Here is a 20,791-nt window from a genome sequence, read left to right on the forward strand (position 1 = left end):
TCTTTGCCACGGCGTTAGTTACACAGGTGATTTCCTTAAGGAAAAGTAAGTGTCTTTAATTCTTTGAGGATGAAAGGGGCTCCTAAGAACGCTTTTTGGTTTTGTCTGATTACTTCATTGTGTGGTTGGATTGAGTGGTATGTTTACAAATTGTAGCCTTGTAAGGGTGGAGTTTAAGGTATGGTCAACTACACATAATATTCCCTTTCTTCAAAGATAAGTATATTTTTAACTGCTCCACAAAGAGACATGATTACATGAAAATCACGGTTTTCCAGAATGATTTTAAATAAACATTTTTCACACTAGGTTTTTTTTTTCTAGCAACAATTTTTTTTCTAGAAACAATTTTAAGATTTTTCCCACTTATTTTACATTCAAGAAACTTCCAAATGAGTTTTATTTGATTTAACTCACAGTGCTTTGAGGAAATGAAATTTAACTGTATATAAGGATTCCTAAGGCGAACTTCAGATGATTCATTTAAAGCTGGCCCAGATGTTTTCCGGTTCTTAGGAGTTACAGCAGCACACAGTGCGCTGAGCTGTCTGCTCTCAGCAAGGACGGTGGTCCCTTGGCCAGGGCCGAGGTGGGGGGCTCTGAAAGATGCTGCCCCACTCGTGAACATGGAAGGACCCAGACAGCCGCAAAATGATAGGGGTTTGAGCAGTAATGAGACAAGGGAGAGGCTGCATCCAACAGAGTAGATGGCTGAGGGACAATAGTCTCCCTGGTACACCGCTGATCTATTTAGTGCAGATAAATGAAAATTTTCCTCATCTGGGCTTAGGTGCAGGCAAAAAAATGCCTGTGTTATAAAGTGCTCAGATGTAGAAGAACCTTCATTTTTGTTTGTAAATGATCTCTTTCTTGCTGTAAAATGAAATTCTTGAAAGCTCACATAAAGATATTACTGTTGAAATTTTCTAGGAAACAGTGTCTGTGATATAGCATATCCGGATATTTTTAACTTACTAAGAGAAGTAAGATGATGGAGAAGATTAGTGACTTCAGAGCAATAGGTGGGGGGTTAAGAGATTCTGATATTTTAAGAATGGTCACTCTGTGTGTTTTGCTTGTTTATTTTATCTTTTATATTCAGTATTATTTTCTCCTAGAAGGGCTGACTTTGAGTACTAAGTGCAGGAAAAACCAAGTAGGTATTTAATGCTGTGTCTTTACTCACTTGTCAAATAAGAGTTATAGAAACAAAGCAAAACTGTAGGTGCCTGATTCTAGGAAGCCATCTCCATGGGAAAAAAAACACTAGTATGGAAGATTAATTATCATTATCATTATGATTGCTGTTATGATGTGATGATGACGATGATGAATTCTAGATTTTTAATCATCAGTGTGCCCCAGTCAGTCAGGCAATGAATATCTCCTGGGGCAAATAAAAGCCACTTTTTATTAGAATAGCAAGTGGTCTCCTTGGGAGTGAAACTGAAGACTTGAAAGAGATTCTCTCTTCTCTTCTGTCCACACCTTCCACCTGAGAGTGAATTGGACTTTGGTGGATTTGTAAGGTTTAGTGTATAAAACCAAGTTTTCCACTTTCCAAGGCTTCATTCTACTTGTAGATTTAGAAAACATTTGCCCACTATATTGTGAAAACCTAGTGTCCTGCTCTTCTCAGGCTCTAGTTAGAGCCAAGGATGAAATTATTAGGGTACTTTTGCAAACCCAGTCTTGGAAAGTCAGTCATGGCTTGGCAAACCAACACAGCAATTCTGCCAAAGGCTTCTAACCTCTAAGTCACCCGTATCGATGGAGACATGCAACCTCAGATTACCTGTTTTTTTCATAACTAAATGCTCCTATTCAACGCCACCATGAATAACCCAGGTTGACAGTGATTTTCAGTGACCCTGTTGGGTGAGGGCAAGATTATTTTGAAGTGGAGAAGGCCAAGGTTCGTACACAGCATCATCACCGGGTGTGTGATGCTGGTTGCTATGACAAGCTTCCGTTCTCACTGGCTGAGGTCCCATTCTGGCTGGCTGGTGCCCATGTCATATTGGATGTTAAATAATTTGATTGTCACCTACGTCCCCCGTGTGAATGCACAGAGGATCAGAATCATTGTTAATTGTTGAGTTTCCCTCCTGTCTCATCTTCAGGGCCAGCAAGAAACCCAGTGAGATCTTTTTAATGTTTTATTTAAAAGTTAGTTTGTATAATCTACCTCCTGGCCATTTCATTGCACATCACAAGCCTGTTTTAAAGATACATGTGCTACACTTCTGCTGCTTGAAATGAAATGTACTGAACTTTTCATTAATTAAAATTAGTTTTACATTTTACTTCCATTGCTATTCTTTACCGTTCTAGACAGTTCTGTACTCCCCAGGGTCTTTAAGTCCCTTTTTATTTCATTGCCAGAAAGAGGAAGGTTTTGAGCTGTGTGTTAGTTGGGGCCAGGATCGTCCAAACCAGGGTGTGATCCTAAATCAGATAAGAAGAGGAAAGAGAACTGGGGACGGTGGTGGCCGCCTCTGAAGGACTCTCTTCATCCTAAGTGGGCTCTTGAGGTTGTTGATTTGGGGGATTAATAACCTTGGCACCTGCATTTTCTGGGCCTGGTGGCCTTGCTGCGGTGCCGAGGCTGTAACGTGTCTGTGCTGATGAGATGACCTCATCTTTCCGTCCCTTTTGGCCGATTAGTGTGTTGTGTTGGCCAATCGAGTGGGGACGTGGCGTGTCCCTTTTTGCCCTGTGGGACCTGGGCAGCCCCGTATTGCTTCCTGCCAAGGGAGCCGTCTTCCTCAGGCCCTGCTCTGTGGGAGATGGGGTGGGAGAGGGTTTATGGATGATCAGCGTTGATGTGTTCAAATCGCATGTTGTGGGTGGCCCAAGCCCCTCGTTGGGGGCATTGGCACACGGGGACCTTGAGCCCGGCTCTCCAGATCTGGGGCCTGAGCACCTGAGTCGTGGGGGTGTCTGGTGGGCAGAGGGGGTCCTTGTGGGCTGGAGCAGGCATGCCTGGACAATAGACCTAGGTGCGGGCTATGAAATGGGGAGTGTCCCGGGGAAGGGCAGCTGGAGGATAGCGCACGTTAGGTTCAGAGGATGGAGAAAGGAGCAGCCTGCTGGGGTGGGAGAGTGTCGTTCCTGGGAGTGGGAGGTAATGGGATATAAAATTGCAGTTATGAGTGAAGAGTGTGCAAACTGGGGTCCCCACAAAGTCGACCCCCTAAAAGGGAACAGAGGGAATGCACCCTCAAAGGGCACCATTTTGTTGCTCCACATTTGCACCTTGCTTGCCCTTTCACGGGTCATTTCCCTTAGGAAATCCACCAGAATGGGGAAAACTCCTGGATCAGGAATTCTACACTGCTGGGCCCTTCCAGGGACAAGAAAAGGATGCTATGGGGTCTGCAGGTTCTTCCCCCGCATTCCCTCCAAAGGGGCACGGGAATGCACTCCCTCCAGGGCCAGACTTGGTCTGCTTTCCCAGAGCTGTGCCGTAGAATAAGCCCAGTCCCTTAGCAAGGCTCGGCGAATACTGTTTGATCGATGAATGAATTTCTATGGTGGGAAATCAGTTAGTACATCCTGAAGGCATTTGGGCTCTGCTTCATTTTCAGCCTTCTCCTGTTGCCTCTGGTTCTCCTCTCCACCCCCCCCCCAATACCTGTCCCTCCACTGCTGCCCATGGTTCTCCGCCTGACGCCCCTCCCTCCGTCTTCACGCACATACCTCACCCATCCCCAGCCACTTCCGCCTTCCTTATCCATCACAGCTTCCCGGAAGGCCAGGAGAGGAAGGTGGGCTCCTTCAGGAGCACTTGAGGAGTGGGCTGGGGAGGTGCCGTGGCTGCACCCCGCTCATCACCATCGGAGATGCCCAGGTGGCGTTTCCCTCTTGGGCTTTGACCAAGACAAAAACCATCAAATATCCGTGCCCTGAGTTAACTGGTAGTTTTTATTCTGCTCCTTGCTGGACGCAGTGGTTCTGGTGCAAACTGGTTCCGTCTTTCCCCATTGACTTGATTCTTTGGTCATTGTTTCATCTTCTAAGAGGGAGGCAATGGAAAACCACGTGGGAGCCCCGTGTTACCTAAATTGGATTGTAGTGATGGCAGTGGGGTCCCAGGGCTCCCAGCAGCCACCCGGGGAGGCTCCCGGCTGTCACAGGGAAGCCCCAGGGAGCGTGTGGTTAGAACTCTCTCCCCACCGTCCTGGGGACCCCTCCCTCTTCTCTCCCTTATCCTCCCCACCATCGCTCGCTCACCTTCTGGATTGTTTCCTCCCAACTTCTCAGTGCTGGTCTCTCAGAAGCTCAAGTAAAAGTTGGTGAATGAATGAAACTTACCCCCCATGTTCCCCTTCCTTCTCTGCATTGTCTAAGTTCAGAAAAGATACTATTTCCAGGGTGAACCCAAGAACACGTGCCCAGAACAAGTTTTAGGGAACATAATTTTAGCACTTCCGGTACACAGACCCCCATTTATTACGCGTCCCTACGAAGGCATGACCTCAGCGTTCACGCCGCCCCGCTGTTTTTCCCTCAAATCTCACAACGCTGAGCCCCAACACAGGGTTGCTCATCTCCTTCAGCTGCTATAACAAGTGACCACCAACTCAGTGCCTTGAAATAACACACATTTCCCATCTTACAGTTCTGGGGGTCAGATGTCCAACTCGAGTCTCACCAGGCTGACATCAAGGAGTTCTCGCTCTGGGCCATGCTCTCTTTGGAGGCTCTAGGGAAGAACCTGTTCCCTGGCCTTTGCCACCTTCTAGACACCTCCAGCATTCCTTGGCTCGTGGTCCCTTCCTCCGTCTTCAAAGACAGCAGCGTAGTGTCTTTTGGTCTCTCTCTGAGTCCATTCTATTGTCACGTCTCCTTCCCTGGCGCTGACCCTCCCCCTTTCCCTTATAAAGTCCCTTGTGGTTATACAGGCCCACCTGGATAATCCAGGATAATGTCCCTATCTCAAGGTCCTTAACTTACTCTCTTCTGCAGGGTTCTTTCACCATGCAAGGTGAAATAGTCACAGGTTCTGGGGATAGGGCCTGGGCATTGGAGAAGCTACCCCACCTCATCATACCACGTTCAAAACCTGAATATCGATGCAGATCTTCTCATTTCTTGTTTCCTTTTCAGATGCAGAGAGAACTTGTTTATGCAAGAGGAGACAGTCCCGGTGCCTCTCGACCTGGATCCACAGCTCAGCCACCCCATGCAATTCCAAATTCTCCACCGTCCACCCCTGTGCCCCATTCCATGCCCCCCTCACCCTCCAGAATTCCATATGGGGGCACTCGCCCAATGGTGGTTCCTGGCAACGCCACCATCCCCAGGGACAGGCTCTCCAGCCTGCCTGTCTCCAGATCCATCTCCCCGAGCCCAAGCGCCATTTTAGAAAGAAGGGATGTAAAGCCGGATGAGGACATGAGCGGCAAAAACATCGCCGTGTACCGCAACGAGGGCTTCTACGCGGACCCTTACCTTTACCACGAGGGACGGATGAGCATTGCCTCTTCCCACGGCGGGCATCCGCTGGACGTCCCCGACCACATCATCGCGTACCACCGCACGGCGATCCGGTCAGCCAGCGCTTACTGCAACCCCGCCCTGCAGGCCGAGATGCACGTGGAGCAGTCCCTGTACAGACAGAAGCCGAGAAAGTATCCCGACAGCCACCTGCCGACCCTGGGCCCCAAAACGCCGCCCGCGTCCCCTCACCGGGTGGGCGAGCTGAGGATGATGGACCTGCCGCCCCCGCCCGGTGCCCACGGGCCCCCTCGCACCCTGCAGCCGGACCGGGTCTCGCCCAGCCGCCAGTCCCTCAAGAAGGAGCCGGGCACCCTGGTGTACATTGAAAGGCCACGGAACGCCCCGGGCTTAGCCGGCATGGTGGACCTCGGCCCACCGCTGGTGGAGAAGCAGGTGTTTGCCTACAGCACCGCCACCATTCCCAGAGACAGGGAAACCAGGTAAGGGGCGGCGAGCGCGCCCGGGAGCCGGGCAGGTCATGCCTGCGTCTCGGGGAGCCCGGGGGCTGCATGGCTGAGTTTGAACCCAGGGAGCCAGGCTGGCCAAGCCCCCAGCGGGCAGGCAGAGGGTCGGAGTGCAGAGGGTGTGTGAGGGGACAGAGGGTAAAGGACATGTGGAGGGACAGAGTGCAGAGGGCATGTGAAGAGATGGAGTGCAAAGGGTCTGCAGATGGTGTGCAGAGGGCATGCAGAGGGGCAGAGTGCAAAGGGTGTGCAAAGGGTCAGTGTGAAAAAGCTGTGTGAAAGGACAGAGGGTAAAGGGCATGTGGAGGGTCAGAGTGCAAAGAGCTTGTGACGGGCCAGTGCAGAGGGCGTGCAGAGGGTCAGAGTGCAAAGGCCGTGGCTTTCTGCAGTGTCAGCCTTGGTGACGGTTGTTGCACGCCCGCAGTTGTGCGCGAGGAGGGCAAGCACCACCTGCAGTGATCAGGTCTGTGGTTTTAACTGTGTTATTAGTGTAAATCGAGAAAATTGCAATTACAGAAAACCATTTGATCGAGAAGATCAAGAGATTATACTAATTGATCTGCCACTGAAATTGCACGAGTGAGTCAAGCGTTAACTGTTTGAAATGGCAACTTGTGGTTTTCCTTGTGGAAGGCAGTTTTATTTTCTCATCTGTTTAGGGGAGGTGGAAAGAAGGTGTCACTGTCTATTTTCTAGGGTGATAAACATGAATTTGTGTGAAAATAGAATGGTTTAGATTTAATACAAGCTCGGCAGTGGTGCTCAGATCAGCAAATTATTCCTCATGAATGAAACACTCTGGTATGTGTATATATAATATTATACATTTTAATACTATACCAGCCCAGAACCTTCTGACTACATCTTGAAAACCCTCCAAAGTGTTCATATGGTAACAGAAAAGTAATTTTAATGGGGGGAATTTCTCTAGCCTGAATTGATTGAAGAAATTCAACAAAATAGCTATAATCACAAAATTCTAGCCAAAGACATCGAGGCCAATGAAGGTAAGCATTTTGCCTGTCATCGGATACGAATATAGAAAAAAAAAAACGAAATCCAGATACTCATTTACACAGTACCTTTTTAGCACCCCTGTTCCCCATTCCTGACTGAAAGGGTAACATCACCTCTTACTCCATAACCCTATGGAAAGAGGGCTGAGTGTCAACGAAATGTGAATTGTCCGCCTTGCATAACTAAGAAAGCCCTGTCCCCTTTGGCAGAATTTTCTGAGAAAGGGCTGTCCCTCTATCGGATCAAAGGGGCTGTCACAACAGAAATTGTCCAGGAGGGTGAAAAGAGAAGGAAGGTGGAAGTTTGGGGGTCATAATTCAACAACAAATTCTCACTCTCCTAACCCAGTTAGAAAAACAGCCACAGAGACTGGCTTGATGATGTGGGACTTGGAGAAGTTAAGAGTTGGAAAACAACACCCGTGCTCTTCTCTCCACAGTCAGGAAGTGGCACCCTTGTGGCCACAGATAGCTGGGGGTGCAAACGTGGAGCGGTGTCCCGGGCTGGCGGGGAGACTGCGGCAGGGCTGGGGGCTTGCACCCCGCTTGCCTGCACGGGTCCCGCGGCCTCCCACGCAGGGGCTGAGGAGCTGCCTGGGAACTGGGCGTCTCTGAGAGCAGGGGACGGAGGCACCGAAGAGTCCGATCCAGGACCCGTTAAAAACTGTGCATTTCCAGGATGGAGTGCTGAGGGCCGATCTTCCCTCCTTCCCCCATCCTGGCGCCCCACTCTCCCGCAGTGGCCCACCTTGTGTGTGGGGGGGGTGTTGCTGAGAACTTGGTTCTGCTGGGTATTATATGGAGCCGTTGCCATGCTTCCCCCTGCTGTGTTCCAGCACATTTTAGACAACGATGACATATCCAGCTCCTTGTCCCCTCCTAGCACCCATCACACCTGTGGTTGCCACACGTAGGTAGCTTAACAAAGCTCATCAAACCCAGTTTTCAAGGAACTGGTTATGGAAGGGAACAAAGCAAAGGAGCCCTTTGCTAATGGGGGGGTGGGGGGCAGGTCTTGTCTCTAGGGCTCCCCAATCAGAATCTCGAAGGGGGTGAGCTTTGGGTTTTTTAGGGCCTCCGTTTTCTCTTTCTAAAGAATTTGCCAACTTCAGATAGTTCCATCTTACCAAGCCTCAGAAAAGTCCATGTTTGAAACCCTTTCTGGAAAATCTGAATTGTCTTCTATTTCTGGAATAACAAAAATTAGAAAAATGGAGTAAAACATGTTCACCTAAAATAGACTGTCATTTTGGCCGCCACCATCCTGACATGATTTTTATATGATTATAATTTTACAGTTTAGCCTTTTTCATCCCCAAAAACCTGAAACAGCAGAGGAAAAAAGTGACCTCATCCCTTGCCTTAGTGACTCCTCACGGGTTAGCTACCTTCTCTTCGTAAGGTGGGACAGGGGCTGGTGAGATGCCCCTTCTCCTGGAGATGTGCACACCCATGCACTCACACACACTCACACATGCTAAATCAGATGCATGCACACTCACGCAGACATGCACACACACACACACAGACATACACAAGCACACACAAGTGCATCACCACCCTCTCGCACACGCTCCCACACACACACCTGTCTCTGCAGTGACATCATTTAGAGTCACTGTCACTCAGGGACCTAGACATCCCCACTATTCAACCCAGACATATTACGAAGAGTGTCGAGTGATTCTCTAGTAGAAAGAGCTTGAACCTGGAACTTTTGCTATGAGCACAGCTGCCCCCTGCCCACTGTGACCCAGACAGGTGAAGACGTGAGTTGGAGCATGAAAAGCCTAGGGCTTATCCTGCCCATCCATAGCTCTGACTCTGACCCTGAGCTCTGTTGGAGAGCCTGGTGAGCAGGTAAACATGGACTATCGTTGGATAATGAGAGTAATCAATAGGAAGAAGGGTGATATCCACGGCAGCTATCGTGTGTTGAGAGCCTATTCAGGGCCACCGAGGACTCTGTGACGCAGTTTCCAAGCATCATGGGGTGTAACTGTCACAGCACACTGGGGTGGTGGGCACTGCAGTCATCCCGTTTCACGGAAGCAGGAAACGAGGCTCAGAGAGGTTACGTAACTTCCCGAGGTCACAGTGCCCGTAAGTGGCAGAATGTCCAGGTACATTAAAGAATCCATACCTTTTACCAGTGGAAAATATACTCTGCGGGAGCAAGAACTACGAGCACTACCTTCACCCATCAAAGAAGTAAATTCAGGAGTGAATTGAGAGCATTCCAACCGGAATTCTTCAAAAACTGTTTCAGAACTAGATGCCAAGTAACTGCTCTTAAAGGATATTTACAATCATATGCATGATCGAATTTGCATAATTAGGCTGCTAAATATATATGTGTCATTTAAAATACAACAGCCCTAGCTAGTATACTAGCACAATTATGCAGAAATTGGGAAAGAAGAAGAGAGCATTCTCGAAAGATTTTATTTTCAAAAAGATGAATACGAATACTATGTCAAAAAAATTTTTAAGGGAAAAAGAACGCCAACAATTCCTGTAGCACATTTCAGTCCATTGTGTAGCCTGTAGTGTGATGTTACTTTAGAAATATTTAATCTCTATATTTTTAGAGAGTAGTCAGCACCCCTGAAAGTCCAACATCACACTACAGGGTACTATAAACTTCCAACGCAACTTCTATTGCCATTTCGTAATATTAAAACGCAAATAAATCCAAGAGTGTTTTTCATATGAGACTCTCAAGTGAAATTTTGCATTCAAGATGTGAAACTACAAAAACACAGGAGGGAGGCGGGGAAATCTATGCTTTATTTTGGTTCACACGCTGTTCAGAAGAGTGCTTCTATAGAAAAGACCACGTAACTGCGTGACTTTAGAAATCAGAGAGAAAAATTCTTTCTTTACCATCTGTCCTCAGGAGACTTCCAACGGTAGCTTTTTGCAGGGAACACAATTTTATAAAAACTCTGTTGAGTTGAAAATTAAGTGTCAGCAACTAGTAATTCAGTCTAGATTCTTGATTTGTGCGTGAGCCTTGATCCAATGAATTTGGCACTTTTCTTTTTAAAAGATGTTTCAACAAAGCATCTAGTGAGAAATAAATTGCATATAGAAGATCTGGGAAAAAAATCTGTGTGCATGGTTGTATAGGGTAATGTATATTCTTATAGGGCTCTCCTTCCAAGGAGTAACTTAAATGTTTTGATGGCCGTGGAGATTTGGGACAGAGTAGCAGGTCACAAGTGCCTTGACCTTAAGGATGGTAATTCTCATGTCTGAGCCACTAGAAAGAAAATGATCTTGACAGATCATGTGGCTTTACCCAGATGGCTTCTCTCCAACTGATTGGGACTCCAAGGAGCGAGTGGTTCCCAGAGACTGTGGGAGACTTTGCCACGGTAGATAGTGTGTGTCAGATAATTGAGTGCAAGAAGTGCTGTCTTCTCTAGGTTGTGAAATTACTTCATTAAACAAGACCATTATTTCTATTTATGGCTCATAAAACAGCCCTTAAGCATTGTAAAATTCTGCAACATTTATGTTTTGCCATTTTCTATTTATAATGTTGGATCATGCCATATAAAATATCTTTATTGAAATAACCCTCAAAATTCAAGAGTGCTCATTTCAAAGTGACAAATGGCTCTCCTTCCAAATGTGTAACAGATTCCACCTTGTGAAATATGGTTTTCAAGACGCAGGAAACTTGAACTGAAGTCATCCTTTTACACTCTTCTGCACCTAGATCACTTAAACTGAACAAATTAGCAAAGAGTCCCTCTGGGGTGTGAGTTCTTGCCCTGTCTGGGAACCTGTATCTGGATAAAGAGAAGTCATGTGGGATTTTGTTATGATTTCTGAGGCATCAGAACCTTAGAGAAGAACCCACTTGCTTTTGACCTGTTCAAAAGAAGGAGAAAGAAAATTCTGTACAGAGGAGGAAGGCTGCTTGCCAACTGGTAGCTTGTATCTGTTCTTAATCATTTTATACCACTTTCTCATTTTATGAGGATTAAATGTTATTCTGTTGGTAGCTTTGAAGGGCAGGAGGGATCCTTGGCTTAACAGTTGATCAAATGAAAGTCTTAAATCAGATTTATGTCATTTAAAAATCTTCACCATCACTGGTAGACCTTTGAAGGGTTTCTAAATTACAGTTTATCTTGCTAGAGAGCAGTGAGTCTCAGTGATCTAAAAAGAATGATTCATTTTTTTCCTTTCCTGCACGGATGGTCAAAAGTAAGCCTCGTCCGAAATCTCCTAACTGCTTAGACGGGGAATCTCTCTAAAGCAGGTTGCTCAGCCTTGGCACCGTTGGCATGTTGGCCTGACGCTTCTTTGCTGTGTGGCTCTGTAGCATGTTTAGCATCATCCCAGCTTCTATACATGCAGTGCGGTAACTTCCCCCCAGCCCCAATGGTTACAATCGAAAATGTTTCCAGATATTACCAAATGTTCCTGGGGCCTGGGGCAGTGGGGGGCATGTGCCAAAGTGCCCCGGTTGAGAAGTTCTGCTCCAGAGGAAGTGTGCACTTGTTCTACTTAAGGAAATGGGGAGATGAAAGCACAACCCCTCTCACAGGGAATGTCAATTGGTCCGACTGTCGTAGGACGTGACTCAGGAGAGTTATAACCTGGATCCCACCCTCTCGCCCTGTGGTGGTAAAGCAGCCTTGTTACCCACAGAACTTGCTTTTATTATCTTCAGTCGATCCGCCCGTCGGCTGTGCGTTGAGAGGCAGGGACGTGCAGGGTTTATGGACATGGACTCCAAAGCCAGATTGCCTGGGTTGGAATCCCAGCTCTCACAGCTGCCAGCGTCGGGACCTTTGCGAGTTACGGTATCCGGCTCTGCCCCAGTTTGCTCATCTGTGAAATGGGATGGTGACGGGTGGGACAGCTCACCACATCAGAGTGTTCAGTGCCATGCTTGGCGTATAGCAAGTGCTCAGGAATTACTGCTTTGAGCAAACATTCTTCTAAATGCAACAAAACAAGGAGATCAATGCACACAGGAGGCTCAGATAAGCACTGCAGAGAGACAGGTTTGTTAACACCAGGGTGTGAAAGAAGGGAGCCGACTCTGTCTCTGTGTTCCTGCAAAAGAAAACTTGATTCTGCTCATTCCTACAGGTTTTTATAGCATACAAGGTAGTCTCCTGCGTGACTGTTTTCAGGTTTTTCAGGGAGGGTGCATTTTTTCCAAAGCCATAAGGTCGTGATTGCATGTCTTTGATCTCAAGGGACAATCGCTTCGGGGCCAGACGGGAGACAGAAGCAGGAGACAGGAGCACGGAAGGAGCCCAGCGACTTTATCCTTATCTAAATTGCCTGCCTTCAGGCACACAAAGCTTTGGCCTTCTCCCAGCCTGGTGCCCGCCTTCAGGCTCCCAATGCTTAGGAGGCGGCCTGGCCTCCCTGTATAACCTATCAAGCCAGGGAACCTGCCGTGTCTCCACACCAGGGGGTGAGAGAGTTGAGCTAAGTGTGAAAGAGAATGGAATTAGCTGGGCTTAGACATCCAAATTAGAATGTTTAGATTATTAAAACCAGTTTTAAATCCCAGTTTAGAGGAGTAGAACAAGGCAGCTTTAGGGCATCCTCTTAAAATGGTGAAGGATTGACGCTAGAGACCTGGGCCAGCGATGGCTGAAACTATGAGGTTGTCTATCTCGATGGTGGATAGTGCCTGATGTTTCACTTCTTGTCTGAATTTGCTTTTCCATGTAGCTCTAATTACAGATCAATAAATGCTTCTTGGTGTTCTCTTATGTGCTTACCCCTGGACTGCCGGCTTTCCGGATACAAAGGAACTTAGATGTGGACCCTATGGGTAAGGAATATAGGCCATGATGACTGTTACAAGACATGCAAAGCCTGAGATAAACATACGCTATGCCACGGGCCAGCACGGTAAGATTCAGAGCCGCGAATGCCTACAAAATCTGTTTTGTCAGAACAACCACTACAGCAGGGTTTCATTCCTGATTTTTCCCCTGGCTGTGGTAATGCCCACAGTTGCTCTTCTTATCACCCTGAGAGTGACAACGTCCCTTAGTGAAGCGGAGAACGGGGAAGAGAGGCCACCTCACTGAAGGGGGAGATCCCAGAGCTGCCACTTCAGGTGGAAGTCTGCTCCCGACATGTCTAAGTGGAGTGTGAAAGTCCGGACACGTTTTCCCTGAGAACAATGAGGAACGATGGGACAAGCAGCACAGCTGCTCAGTGTCTCTGAGGTTGTGTGGGCTTCTCGGGCCAGCTGGACACCCAGCCATCATTTATTCCAAGTTCCTGGCAGTGGGAGTACAAGCAAACTTTTCAATTACAGCCCTGCCATAATTTGAGAACCACTTGTACATTATTAATTCCAAAGACGGGACACAAACTAATTGTTAGGAATTCAGAAAAGGGAGAGCTTTCCAGGAGTCATGCTGGTCTGCAAGCCTTTGTGAGAAGGTCGAAATGGACTGGAATTTAAGGGACATATGTGATGAAATGCAAGAAGACATCATTTGGGAAGAAAGACAGGCTTGTCTTTGAAAATATTGTGATGTGGTATTTTGCCAGACCCAGAGATCAAATGAGAGCTAGTAAGTTGAATTGCTATTTCACTCAATGAATAAAAATACAAGGTTAATAAATATTTGTTACTCATTCTTCGAACACTGAGTTCAGGCAGCAGGTGACTGGCAATCGTGGCACTCACACAACCAATAAAATTATGAAGACAGTTTTGCTCTGCTCAAGGGGTGTTGAGTCAAAAATATCAGTGAGATGACTGGCACAAGCTCTGTGTTACATTAAACAAATCAATTTCTCAGAAGGAAAAGCCATCACCTGTCACTCATTGGATCAAATTAAAATGTGCTCCTGCATCTCTTTTGAATATTCATAAGACACTTGTCAATCAGCTGCCTTCAGTTTGAAACCAAAAACTAAACCCGAGTACCCTACACCTTGTGCGAGTCAGGTAACTCTCTTTCCATGCCAACTACAACTTCCTCCTTCAACGAGCAGTCACGGTGGAGGCATGTTTTTAGGCTTCTTGAAAGATGGCGAGAGCAGTTGGATGTGGAATCAAAGATGGAGCTGGTGTGAGTGGCGCAGAGGAGGGTCACCTTCGGACATCAGGCTGTCTGGGTCTCGTGTCAGTGACTCCTGGGATCATCTGTGGTCATTCTTGCCCCTGGTGGCTTACTGAGGGCCCACTCGTATTTCCGTCCTCCGCCGCCCCTCCCCAAGCATCTTTGGAGCTGGAGGGCCCTGTGGCCTAGTGCCTGGCTTTCCAGAAGGGTGGTTAGGAGATGTTCCAAAGGTCCCACACCGAGAACCACTCTGTCAAGTGCTGTGTTCACTCTCGTGCCATCTCCATGGCTTTTTGTCCTTGTAATGAAGCAAGTGGGTGTCCCACGCCCCCACAAGCCCAGGTGTCTAAGAAAACTAAATAAAAAAGGAGCTTGCTAGAGAGACCAGGTTCAGGAAAGGCCTGCCTTCTTTTTCCTTAGCGTCATCATCTTATCTGATTGCACAGGTGAGAAGCAGGTGAGGGTGCAGGGCTTCCTTCCGTGGCGGCCCTGTGGGACCAGTGTCTCCAGGGCTTCCGACTCCACTTTCCATTTGAAGGTGAATCTTAGCTGAGTGCTGGGAAGCCCGTAACACGGACGGGTGGGTATTCACACAAGTTGGTGCCTGTGCTCAACTGAGTTGGCACTTCCAGAGAAAGAATTATGAAAGCTGCCCTCCGGGGAGAGAAAGGATGTGCAGAGTCGGTGATTCATAAGGCGGGTGTAGGCTGGGCCTGCGGAGCAGGGCGTGGGGGCTCCCACCAGCCAGCAGAGTGCAGGTCTCCCCCTGGAAGGGAGGCAGCTCGGGGCGCCCAAGACTTGGGGCTTCTGCAGACCCCCAGGCTGTGTCTCCTTGGGAAAATCACCACCTCTCTGTGCCCTTCTCAGCAACAACTATTTCTCGAGGATTCTATGCAGGTCATGGAAAAGGGTGTGAAATTGCTGAGTGCCTTGGAAAGTTCTCCATGAGCAAGAGTCCTTATCTCAAAGAGCAGTGACACACCTTGCACAGGGGAGAGCCAGGCAGGCCGGCCTCATGGGCCTCAGGGACCCCTGCGTCCTGAGCCCTGCTTGCCCTGGCCAGGGCCGCCTGCCCAGACAGGAGGCTGTGAGCCAGAGGGAAGGCGCCTGGGCACGTTGCGGCTGGACGTGGTGGTGCGTGCCGGGAGCACTGGGCCTGGGTGTGGCTGAGCGTGGCTCCACTCCTGGCAAAACCCCAGAGCCAGAACGGGTGGGGCTGGCACCCAGAAAGTCCCTTCCAGCTAGAAAATTCTGTGATTCGAGACTTCCACATCGGCAGGGCGTCAGTCTGTGGTGGTGGTGTGTGGAGGACAGGTACCCCCATTTAGCAAGAGGGGGGCTGCTAAGGGTGCTTTCAGGCAGCCACGTGCCTGTCACTCATTCTGCTTCAGATTCACAAGCTTCTTGTGTCCAAACTCACCAGGGCAAAGTCCCTGCCTCGGGGACTTTGCTTTCACACCTTCCTCTGCCCCCTGCGCCCTTCCTGCTGCCAGCTGCACACGAGCCTCCCGCCTGGCTCTGCTCCTGACGTCCTGTTTAAAGGTGCAGCCCTTGGCCCCACCTGAGCCCCCCACAGATATCCTCACCACTCCCCCACTTTATTCTTTCTCTCCGGAGCATGTGAAGCATTTAGCAGACCTGCACGTACAGGTGTATGTTTTTCTTTCTTTACTTGCTTAGTTGCATTGCCTTCAACCACGGGAGTGTGCGTTCCACCAGGTAAGTACCTGCCTTTCATTCACTCTAGACCCCCAGCCCCTCAAACCGCACACGGCACACAGGCGGGGCCGGGGAATTAGCTGCTGAATGAATGAATCTGAAGGGGTGACATGGAGCCCTGCTCGTACATGACGCTTTACTGGCCGTGAAGGGCTTGCGTGTGTGTCTTCTCCTTTGACCTTGCCTCACGGGTCTCGGTAGGATGTCCCCGGCCTTGTGCATGGGTGAGGCCGTTGTTACCCCAGCTCAGTGGGGGAAATTGAGGCACAAGGAGGCCGAGTGGCTCGTGAATGGCGCTGATGCTCGTGGCCTGGGGCTCGGCACATCCAGAAATGAGCCCCTCTCCTCTGTCCCGGGCCGGGGAGCGTGGTTCTCCCTGTGGTGCCGGCCGATGCCAGGCTGCATGGGGGAAGTGTCTTCCTCTCACCACGATTTGGGCCATCAGAGAAGACTGTTCTATCTGTGTTCAAAACGCCTCCTGACCTCAGCATCTGCTTTCCACCTTGCCACTGCCATCCTGGCCCAGCCTCCTTCTCTCACCTGACCTGGCCGCCACCTGGGCGTCCCCTCTGTCCTGCATCTTCTGTCTGATCCCAGCAGAGAGGCCAGTGTGACCTTGTTGAAACCCACCTGGTCCTCTGGGCTCCGTCCTCTTCAGGGGCTCCCACCACACTCAGAGAAAAGGCCCCATCCTTCAAATGGCCCTCGAGCCGGGGGAAGGCACTGCCCACTTGGCAGGGGCTGTTGCGGTCGGTCCCTGTGGCTGCGTAACCAACAGCCCCTCCCTCCCCAAGGCGCCCTGCTTGGACAGCCTCTTCTGTGATCTGTCTGCTGCCCCCCAAGGTCTGGCCCTGCCTGTCTCCCCGACCTCGTCTCCTCGTTCCCTCCCTCGTTCCCTTCGCTCCAGGCTTTGGGGGACACCTGCTCTTCCCACGGCCCACAGCGTCCACCCAGACAGTGTCGAGACTGGCCTGCCCCTCCTTCCCGCCTTTCCCAGTGAGGGCCGCTGACCATCGTGGCTTAAACGTCAGGCCCCATCTCCGCCCGCCCTGCTTTGTGTTCCTCACTATTTATCAGTTTCTGAGACGTCGGCTTCGTTGTACTAGTCTGTAGAATGCTTGTCCACGCTGACCTCCTAGGATTTCTGTTTTGTCGTGTCTGTGACCCTGGTGCCTAGAACGCTGCCAGGTCACAGAAGGCACTAGTAAATACCCGTGGGGTTAACGAGTGAAGGGGTGGTCACGCAGATTGAGGGGAAGTTGGAGCACAACACCGGGGTCTGGAGGTTTGGCTTCTGTGCTGTCGACCCCTCCCATCTGTGTGGCCTGCTGCCTCGGCCCCTCCTCAGACGCTCTTCACCGCCCGCCCTCCCCCTCGGGTGAGGGCCTCCGTTCTCTCCTGCTCCGTCACCTCCTGGGCCAGCGGCCCTCCCCAGGGCCAACTGCCGTGTGTGACCGTGGCCCTCTGTGGTGTGCTGGGACACACACCCCTGAATGCGCTGAGGCCTGGGGTCAACCCAGATCACCGAGCCTGGGGTCAAGGGGAAACCCTTGACACCATTTTTCCCTATCACCTCCCACAGAGCTCACAGTGAGTAAGTGGTTATTGAATTGAATTGAGTTGAGGTTGAGGTTGATGATCCAACCGTGGCCCAAGGCGTCTCAGAAAGTCAACAGCACCTGTTGCTAATAGGTGAAGGGCTGTTTGCCAGAGGGAAACCCAGTGTTTCCAGGACCTTCTCTACATCTCATTACCAACCTTCCCTCTCTCAACACTGCTGCAGTAAAGTCAGGAGGAAAGAGTAGAAATACCTTTTTGTTCCATTTCTGCCTTTTTGTTTGCAGGTGTCATTAAGTGGGTGAATCTCTGTGGGTCATAGTTAGAGGCAGAGCCAGGAAATCCCTGCGATTTCAGATGAACACGTGTGGTTTGGTGATTGTCTTTCCTGAGTTGGGAAAACCTTGTTACCTAATGAAAGGGCGCCTTCCCCCAACCTGCCTCCTGGAGGCGTCACCTAAAGGAAGTCACACTGGAGGAAGCAGCCGGAACATGAGGCTGAGTTTTCTCACGTACTTTCCTGTCTCAGTCTGTCCGTGTGGCAGCAGGAATGGCCAGGCAGAGAGAGAGCCTCGAAGAGAGGACCCCACCAGCATGGTGGTGAGCGTGGGAGGTCCCTGCAGGGAGCCCATGTTCTAGGCACACAGTGGGGGCAGAGCCTTTACCAAGGTTTCCCAGACACCCCACTGTCCAGGTGGGGAAGCACATCAGGATGAAGGGAAGGAGCTAGTTTATGTGAAGAACAGAAGATTGCTGTGCCTAGAGGGTATTTTGGAGTTGCACATGTAGCCAGTAAAACCATCCCAAGTACAAATTCAAGGTCAGAGTTTGGCTGGGAGGAAGAGTTTGAGAATGTATAATGCAAAGTGTCGAAGGGTTGCCAATGCACATGTTGAAGGGACAGCAGTTTAGGGGCTGGGGGTGAGAGGCAGGAGGGCTGCTTCCCATGCTGAAGTCATCCCTGGAGAGGAGGGGATTTCCTGTAGCAGGCAGGAAACCTAAGGATGCCGAATGCAGAATTCAAAAGTGGAGGAAGTGGCAAGAGGATAAGCAGAACGAAGGACTGAAGCAGCCATGGGGAAGGCAGAACACGCTGTCTTCTCACTCCGAGAGCAGAGGACAGAGAGAGAAAGAGCAGTCTTCAAGGACAGACTTAGCTATTTCTTTGAGGCCCTCTGTGCCCACTGTCATCCGGGCACTCTGAGAATACGAGAAAAAGCTCCAGGCCTGGTAGTCACCCCTAGGGCCATGCAATCCTAGGGGGACGATATCAATGCATACGAAATATTTAGCGGTGCATATGGGGGTAGCCACATTGACATCACCACCAACCATGATGTCACTGTCTCCTCAATAAATCTAAGGGCTCAATGAGAAGTTACATTTATTGGTGTTTAGGGAAGAATGGCTTTGGTTATACAGCTTTTTCACCAATAGGCCAACTTTGGGCAGAAACAGAAAGTTCATCACTCAGAATCGTATTGGAAACTTTAGTGTAAATTCAGATCGTTTGAGGTCCAGTGTTTTGCTCAACTCATCTGAAAACAGGATCTTTAATTACTTAGAGGTTCTTCTGGCATACCGAAGAATCAGGACATGCGCAAACAGGGCACGGCCTGGCTTTAAAGCTGTTCACTGTTCAGTTCTGGAAAATGCCTTTAGCACTGCCAAGTCTGAAAAGTTTTGGTTCAGAGATTTCTCCCCCAAACCAGCTGACTGCAAAGGGAAGGTGCTGCCTGCAAGTGCTGCTACCTGGCTCACTGCTGCATGCACAGCAGCTCACACCGGACCTAGCACATAATACCAAGTGCTCAAAGTGTTTTTTGATCAACTCACTGGCCATTTATTACTTCCACTGGGGAGAGAGGGATGAGAAGGAAGGAGCAAGAAGAGATGAAATTGCAGAATATTAGAACTAGAAGCAGATGGAGATTGCACCTAGTAGGTCCTCAGCAAATGCCAGCTGTAGTAATTGTGGTGGCGTTGGACTGTCCTGCTTCCTGGCTGGCCAGTCAGTAACCGGTTAAGAAGGGGGACACCACTGACCAGCACGGATCGCATCTGCTTGGCTGGCTAGTTCCAGCCAACTCCCCCAGTAACCCCTCTGGACATTTAAAAACATCTCCTTCGGGAATGATTATAGGGGAGTAACCAGCCACATGTTTGTTAAGGTGTTGACTTAAAATAGCCATTAACTGACTGTGATCTACCATAATAAGAACTTAATTCATTGAGTCATTAGGAAAACAAGCAGTCAGTCCCTAGTCAAAACACGTCACAAGTGAAAACTTGCATCAGAAAGTTGTATACGTGGAGTCACTGGCTAAAAATATGCCCCAGAGACATCTCTTCCTTCCCTGTTCTCTGAAGAAGTCGAGAGCAGACTCCCAGCCCTGTGTGTTTTGCTTCATCATCAGACAGACATGGAGCTTGCAGGAAAGCTGGTTGTGTTCGGATAACTTCAAATACTGGAATCAGCACTTTCCCTGGATTCAAATTGAATTTTTATTAATATTGTGTTTGGGCCCAGAGAAGATTCCTTCCAACAGGCTGACTTACAGCACTGAATGACTAGTTAACCATACATACTAATCTCACAAATATGGTTTATGGAGTGACAGAAAATGGTTTATGAAATCATTTTCAAGCCGTCTTCTCAATGGCAATTATACCATTCCTGTAATACCTTAAACCGAGAGAGATTGGCAAGAATTAGCTTAAGCATCTTTAATATTCTGGTGATTATCATGGAGAATTGCCGCTGCAATAAATGACAGGGTAGTATTTAATTTCTCTTCTGCCATGGCGGTCTCTTTCTTCCCTTTCACATTAAACATAACTCATAACATTTCGGCATAGGGGAAGGCTGCGTAAGTTTCAAGTTGCTGTAATTTAGTTAAACCACAAAATTGTTTCCAGATTACCAACCGTGAAATGAAAAGGCAGTCTTATTTATGAATTTATAAATCAGATAATCTCCCTCAAATGAATCCTGAAACCAGAAACACTTGGATGATTAAATAGGAGGGAAAAAGTTTTGTCATTACCATGTGTCAAAAGAATTGTATTTTATCAGAGTGGTTTTGGCCGAGGCCATGGGGTTCACGTCTTTAATTGGGGTGCTCGGCCCCTCCGCTTCTGTGCTGACCTGGGGAATGGGCGAGGACCGGCCCCTACCACGTCTCTAGGGTTCTGAGCTTCTCCTGAGGAGGTCGTCGCTGAGCAGTCACCCATCTCTGTCTCTGATTCTTCCGGCTCCTTCCTGGGGGTGGGGGCCCCAGAGAACACTCACCCCTTCCTCACAGAAGCAAAAGGAAGTCAATTCATCTGTACTGAATATGGAACTTTTGGTCCCAGGACCCAAACTCTTATCCCAGGCAGGAGGTAAGGAGCATGGGATGCTCTTTTGGAATTGCCTTTCTCTGCATCCTAAGACCCTGACATCTGGGAAGGCTGTGGGAAG

General features: G+C 49.1%; 1 protein-coding gene across 12 annotated transcripts in view; it reads left to right on the plus strand.

Annotated features, from left to right (window-relative positions):
* KIAA1217 (KIAA1217 ortholog) overlaps positions 1-20,791 on the plus strand; it is a 767,824-nt gene that overhangs the window by 688,743 nt on the left and 58,290 nt on the right. For all 12 annotated transcript variants that reach the window (XM_037837853.1, XM_037837856.1, XM_037837854.1 and 9 more), the window contains one exon: positions 5,113-5,945. In XM_037837853.1, the coding sequence (XP_037693781.1) occupies positions 5,113-5,945 (833 nt within the window). The remainder of the gene's footprint in view (positions 1-5,112; positions 5,946-20,791) is intronic.

This window comes from Choloepus didactylus, chromosome 5, assembly GCF_015220235.1.
Source record: "Choloepus didactylus isolate mChoDid1 chromosome 5, mChoDid1.pri, whole genome shotgun sequence".
NCBI lineage: Eukaryota > Metazoa > Chordata > Mammalia > Pilosa > Megalonychidae > Choloepus > Choloepus didactylus.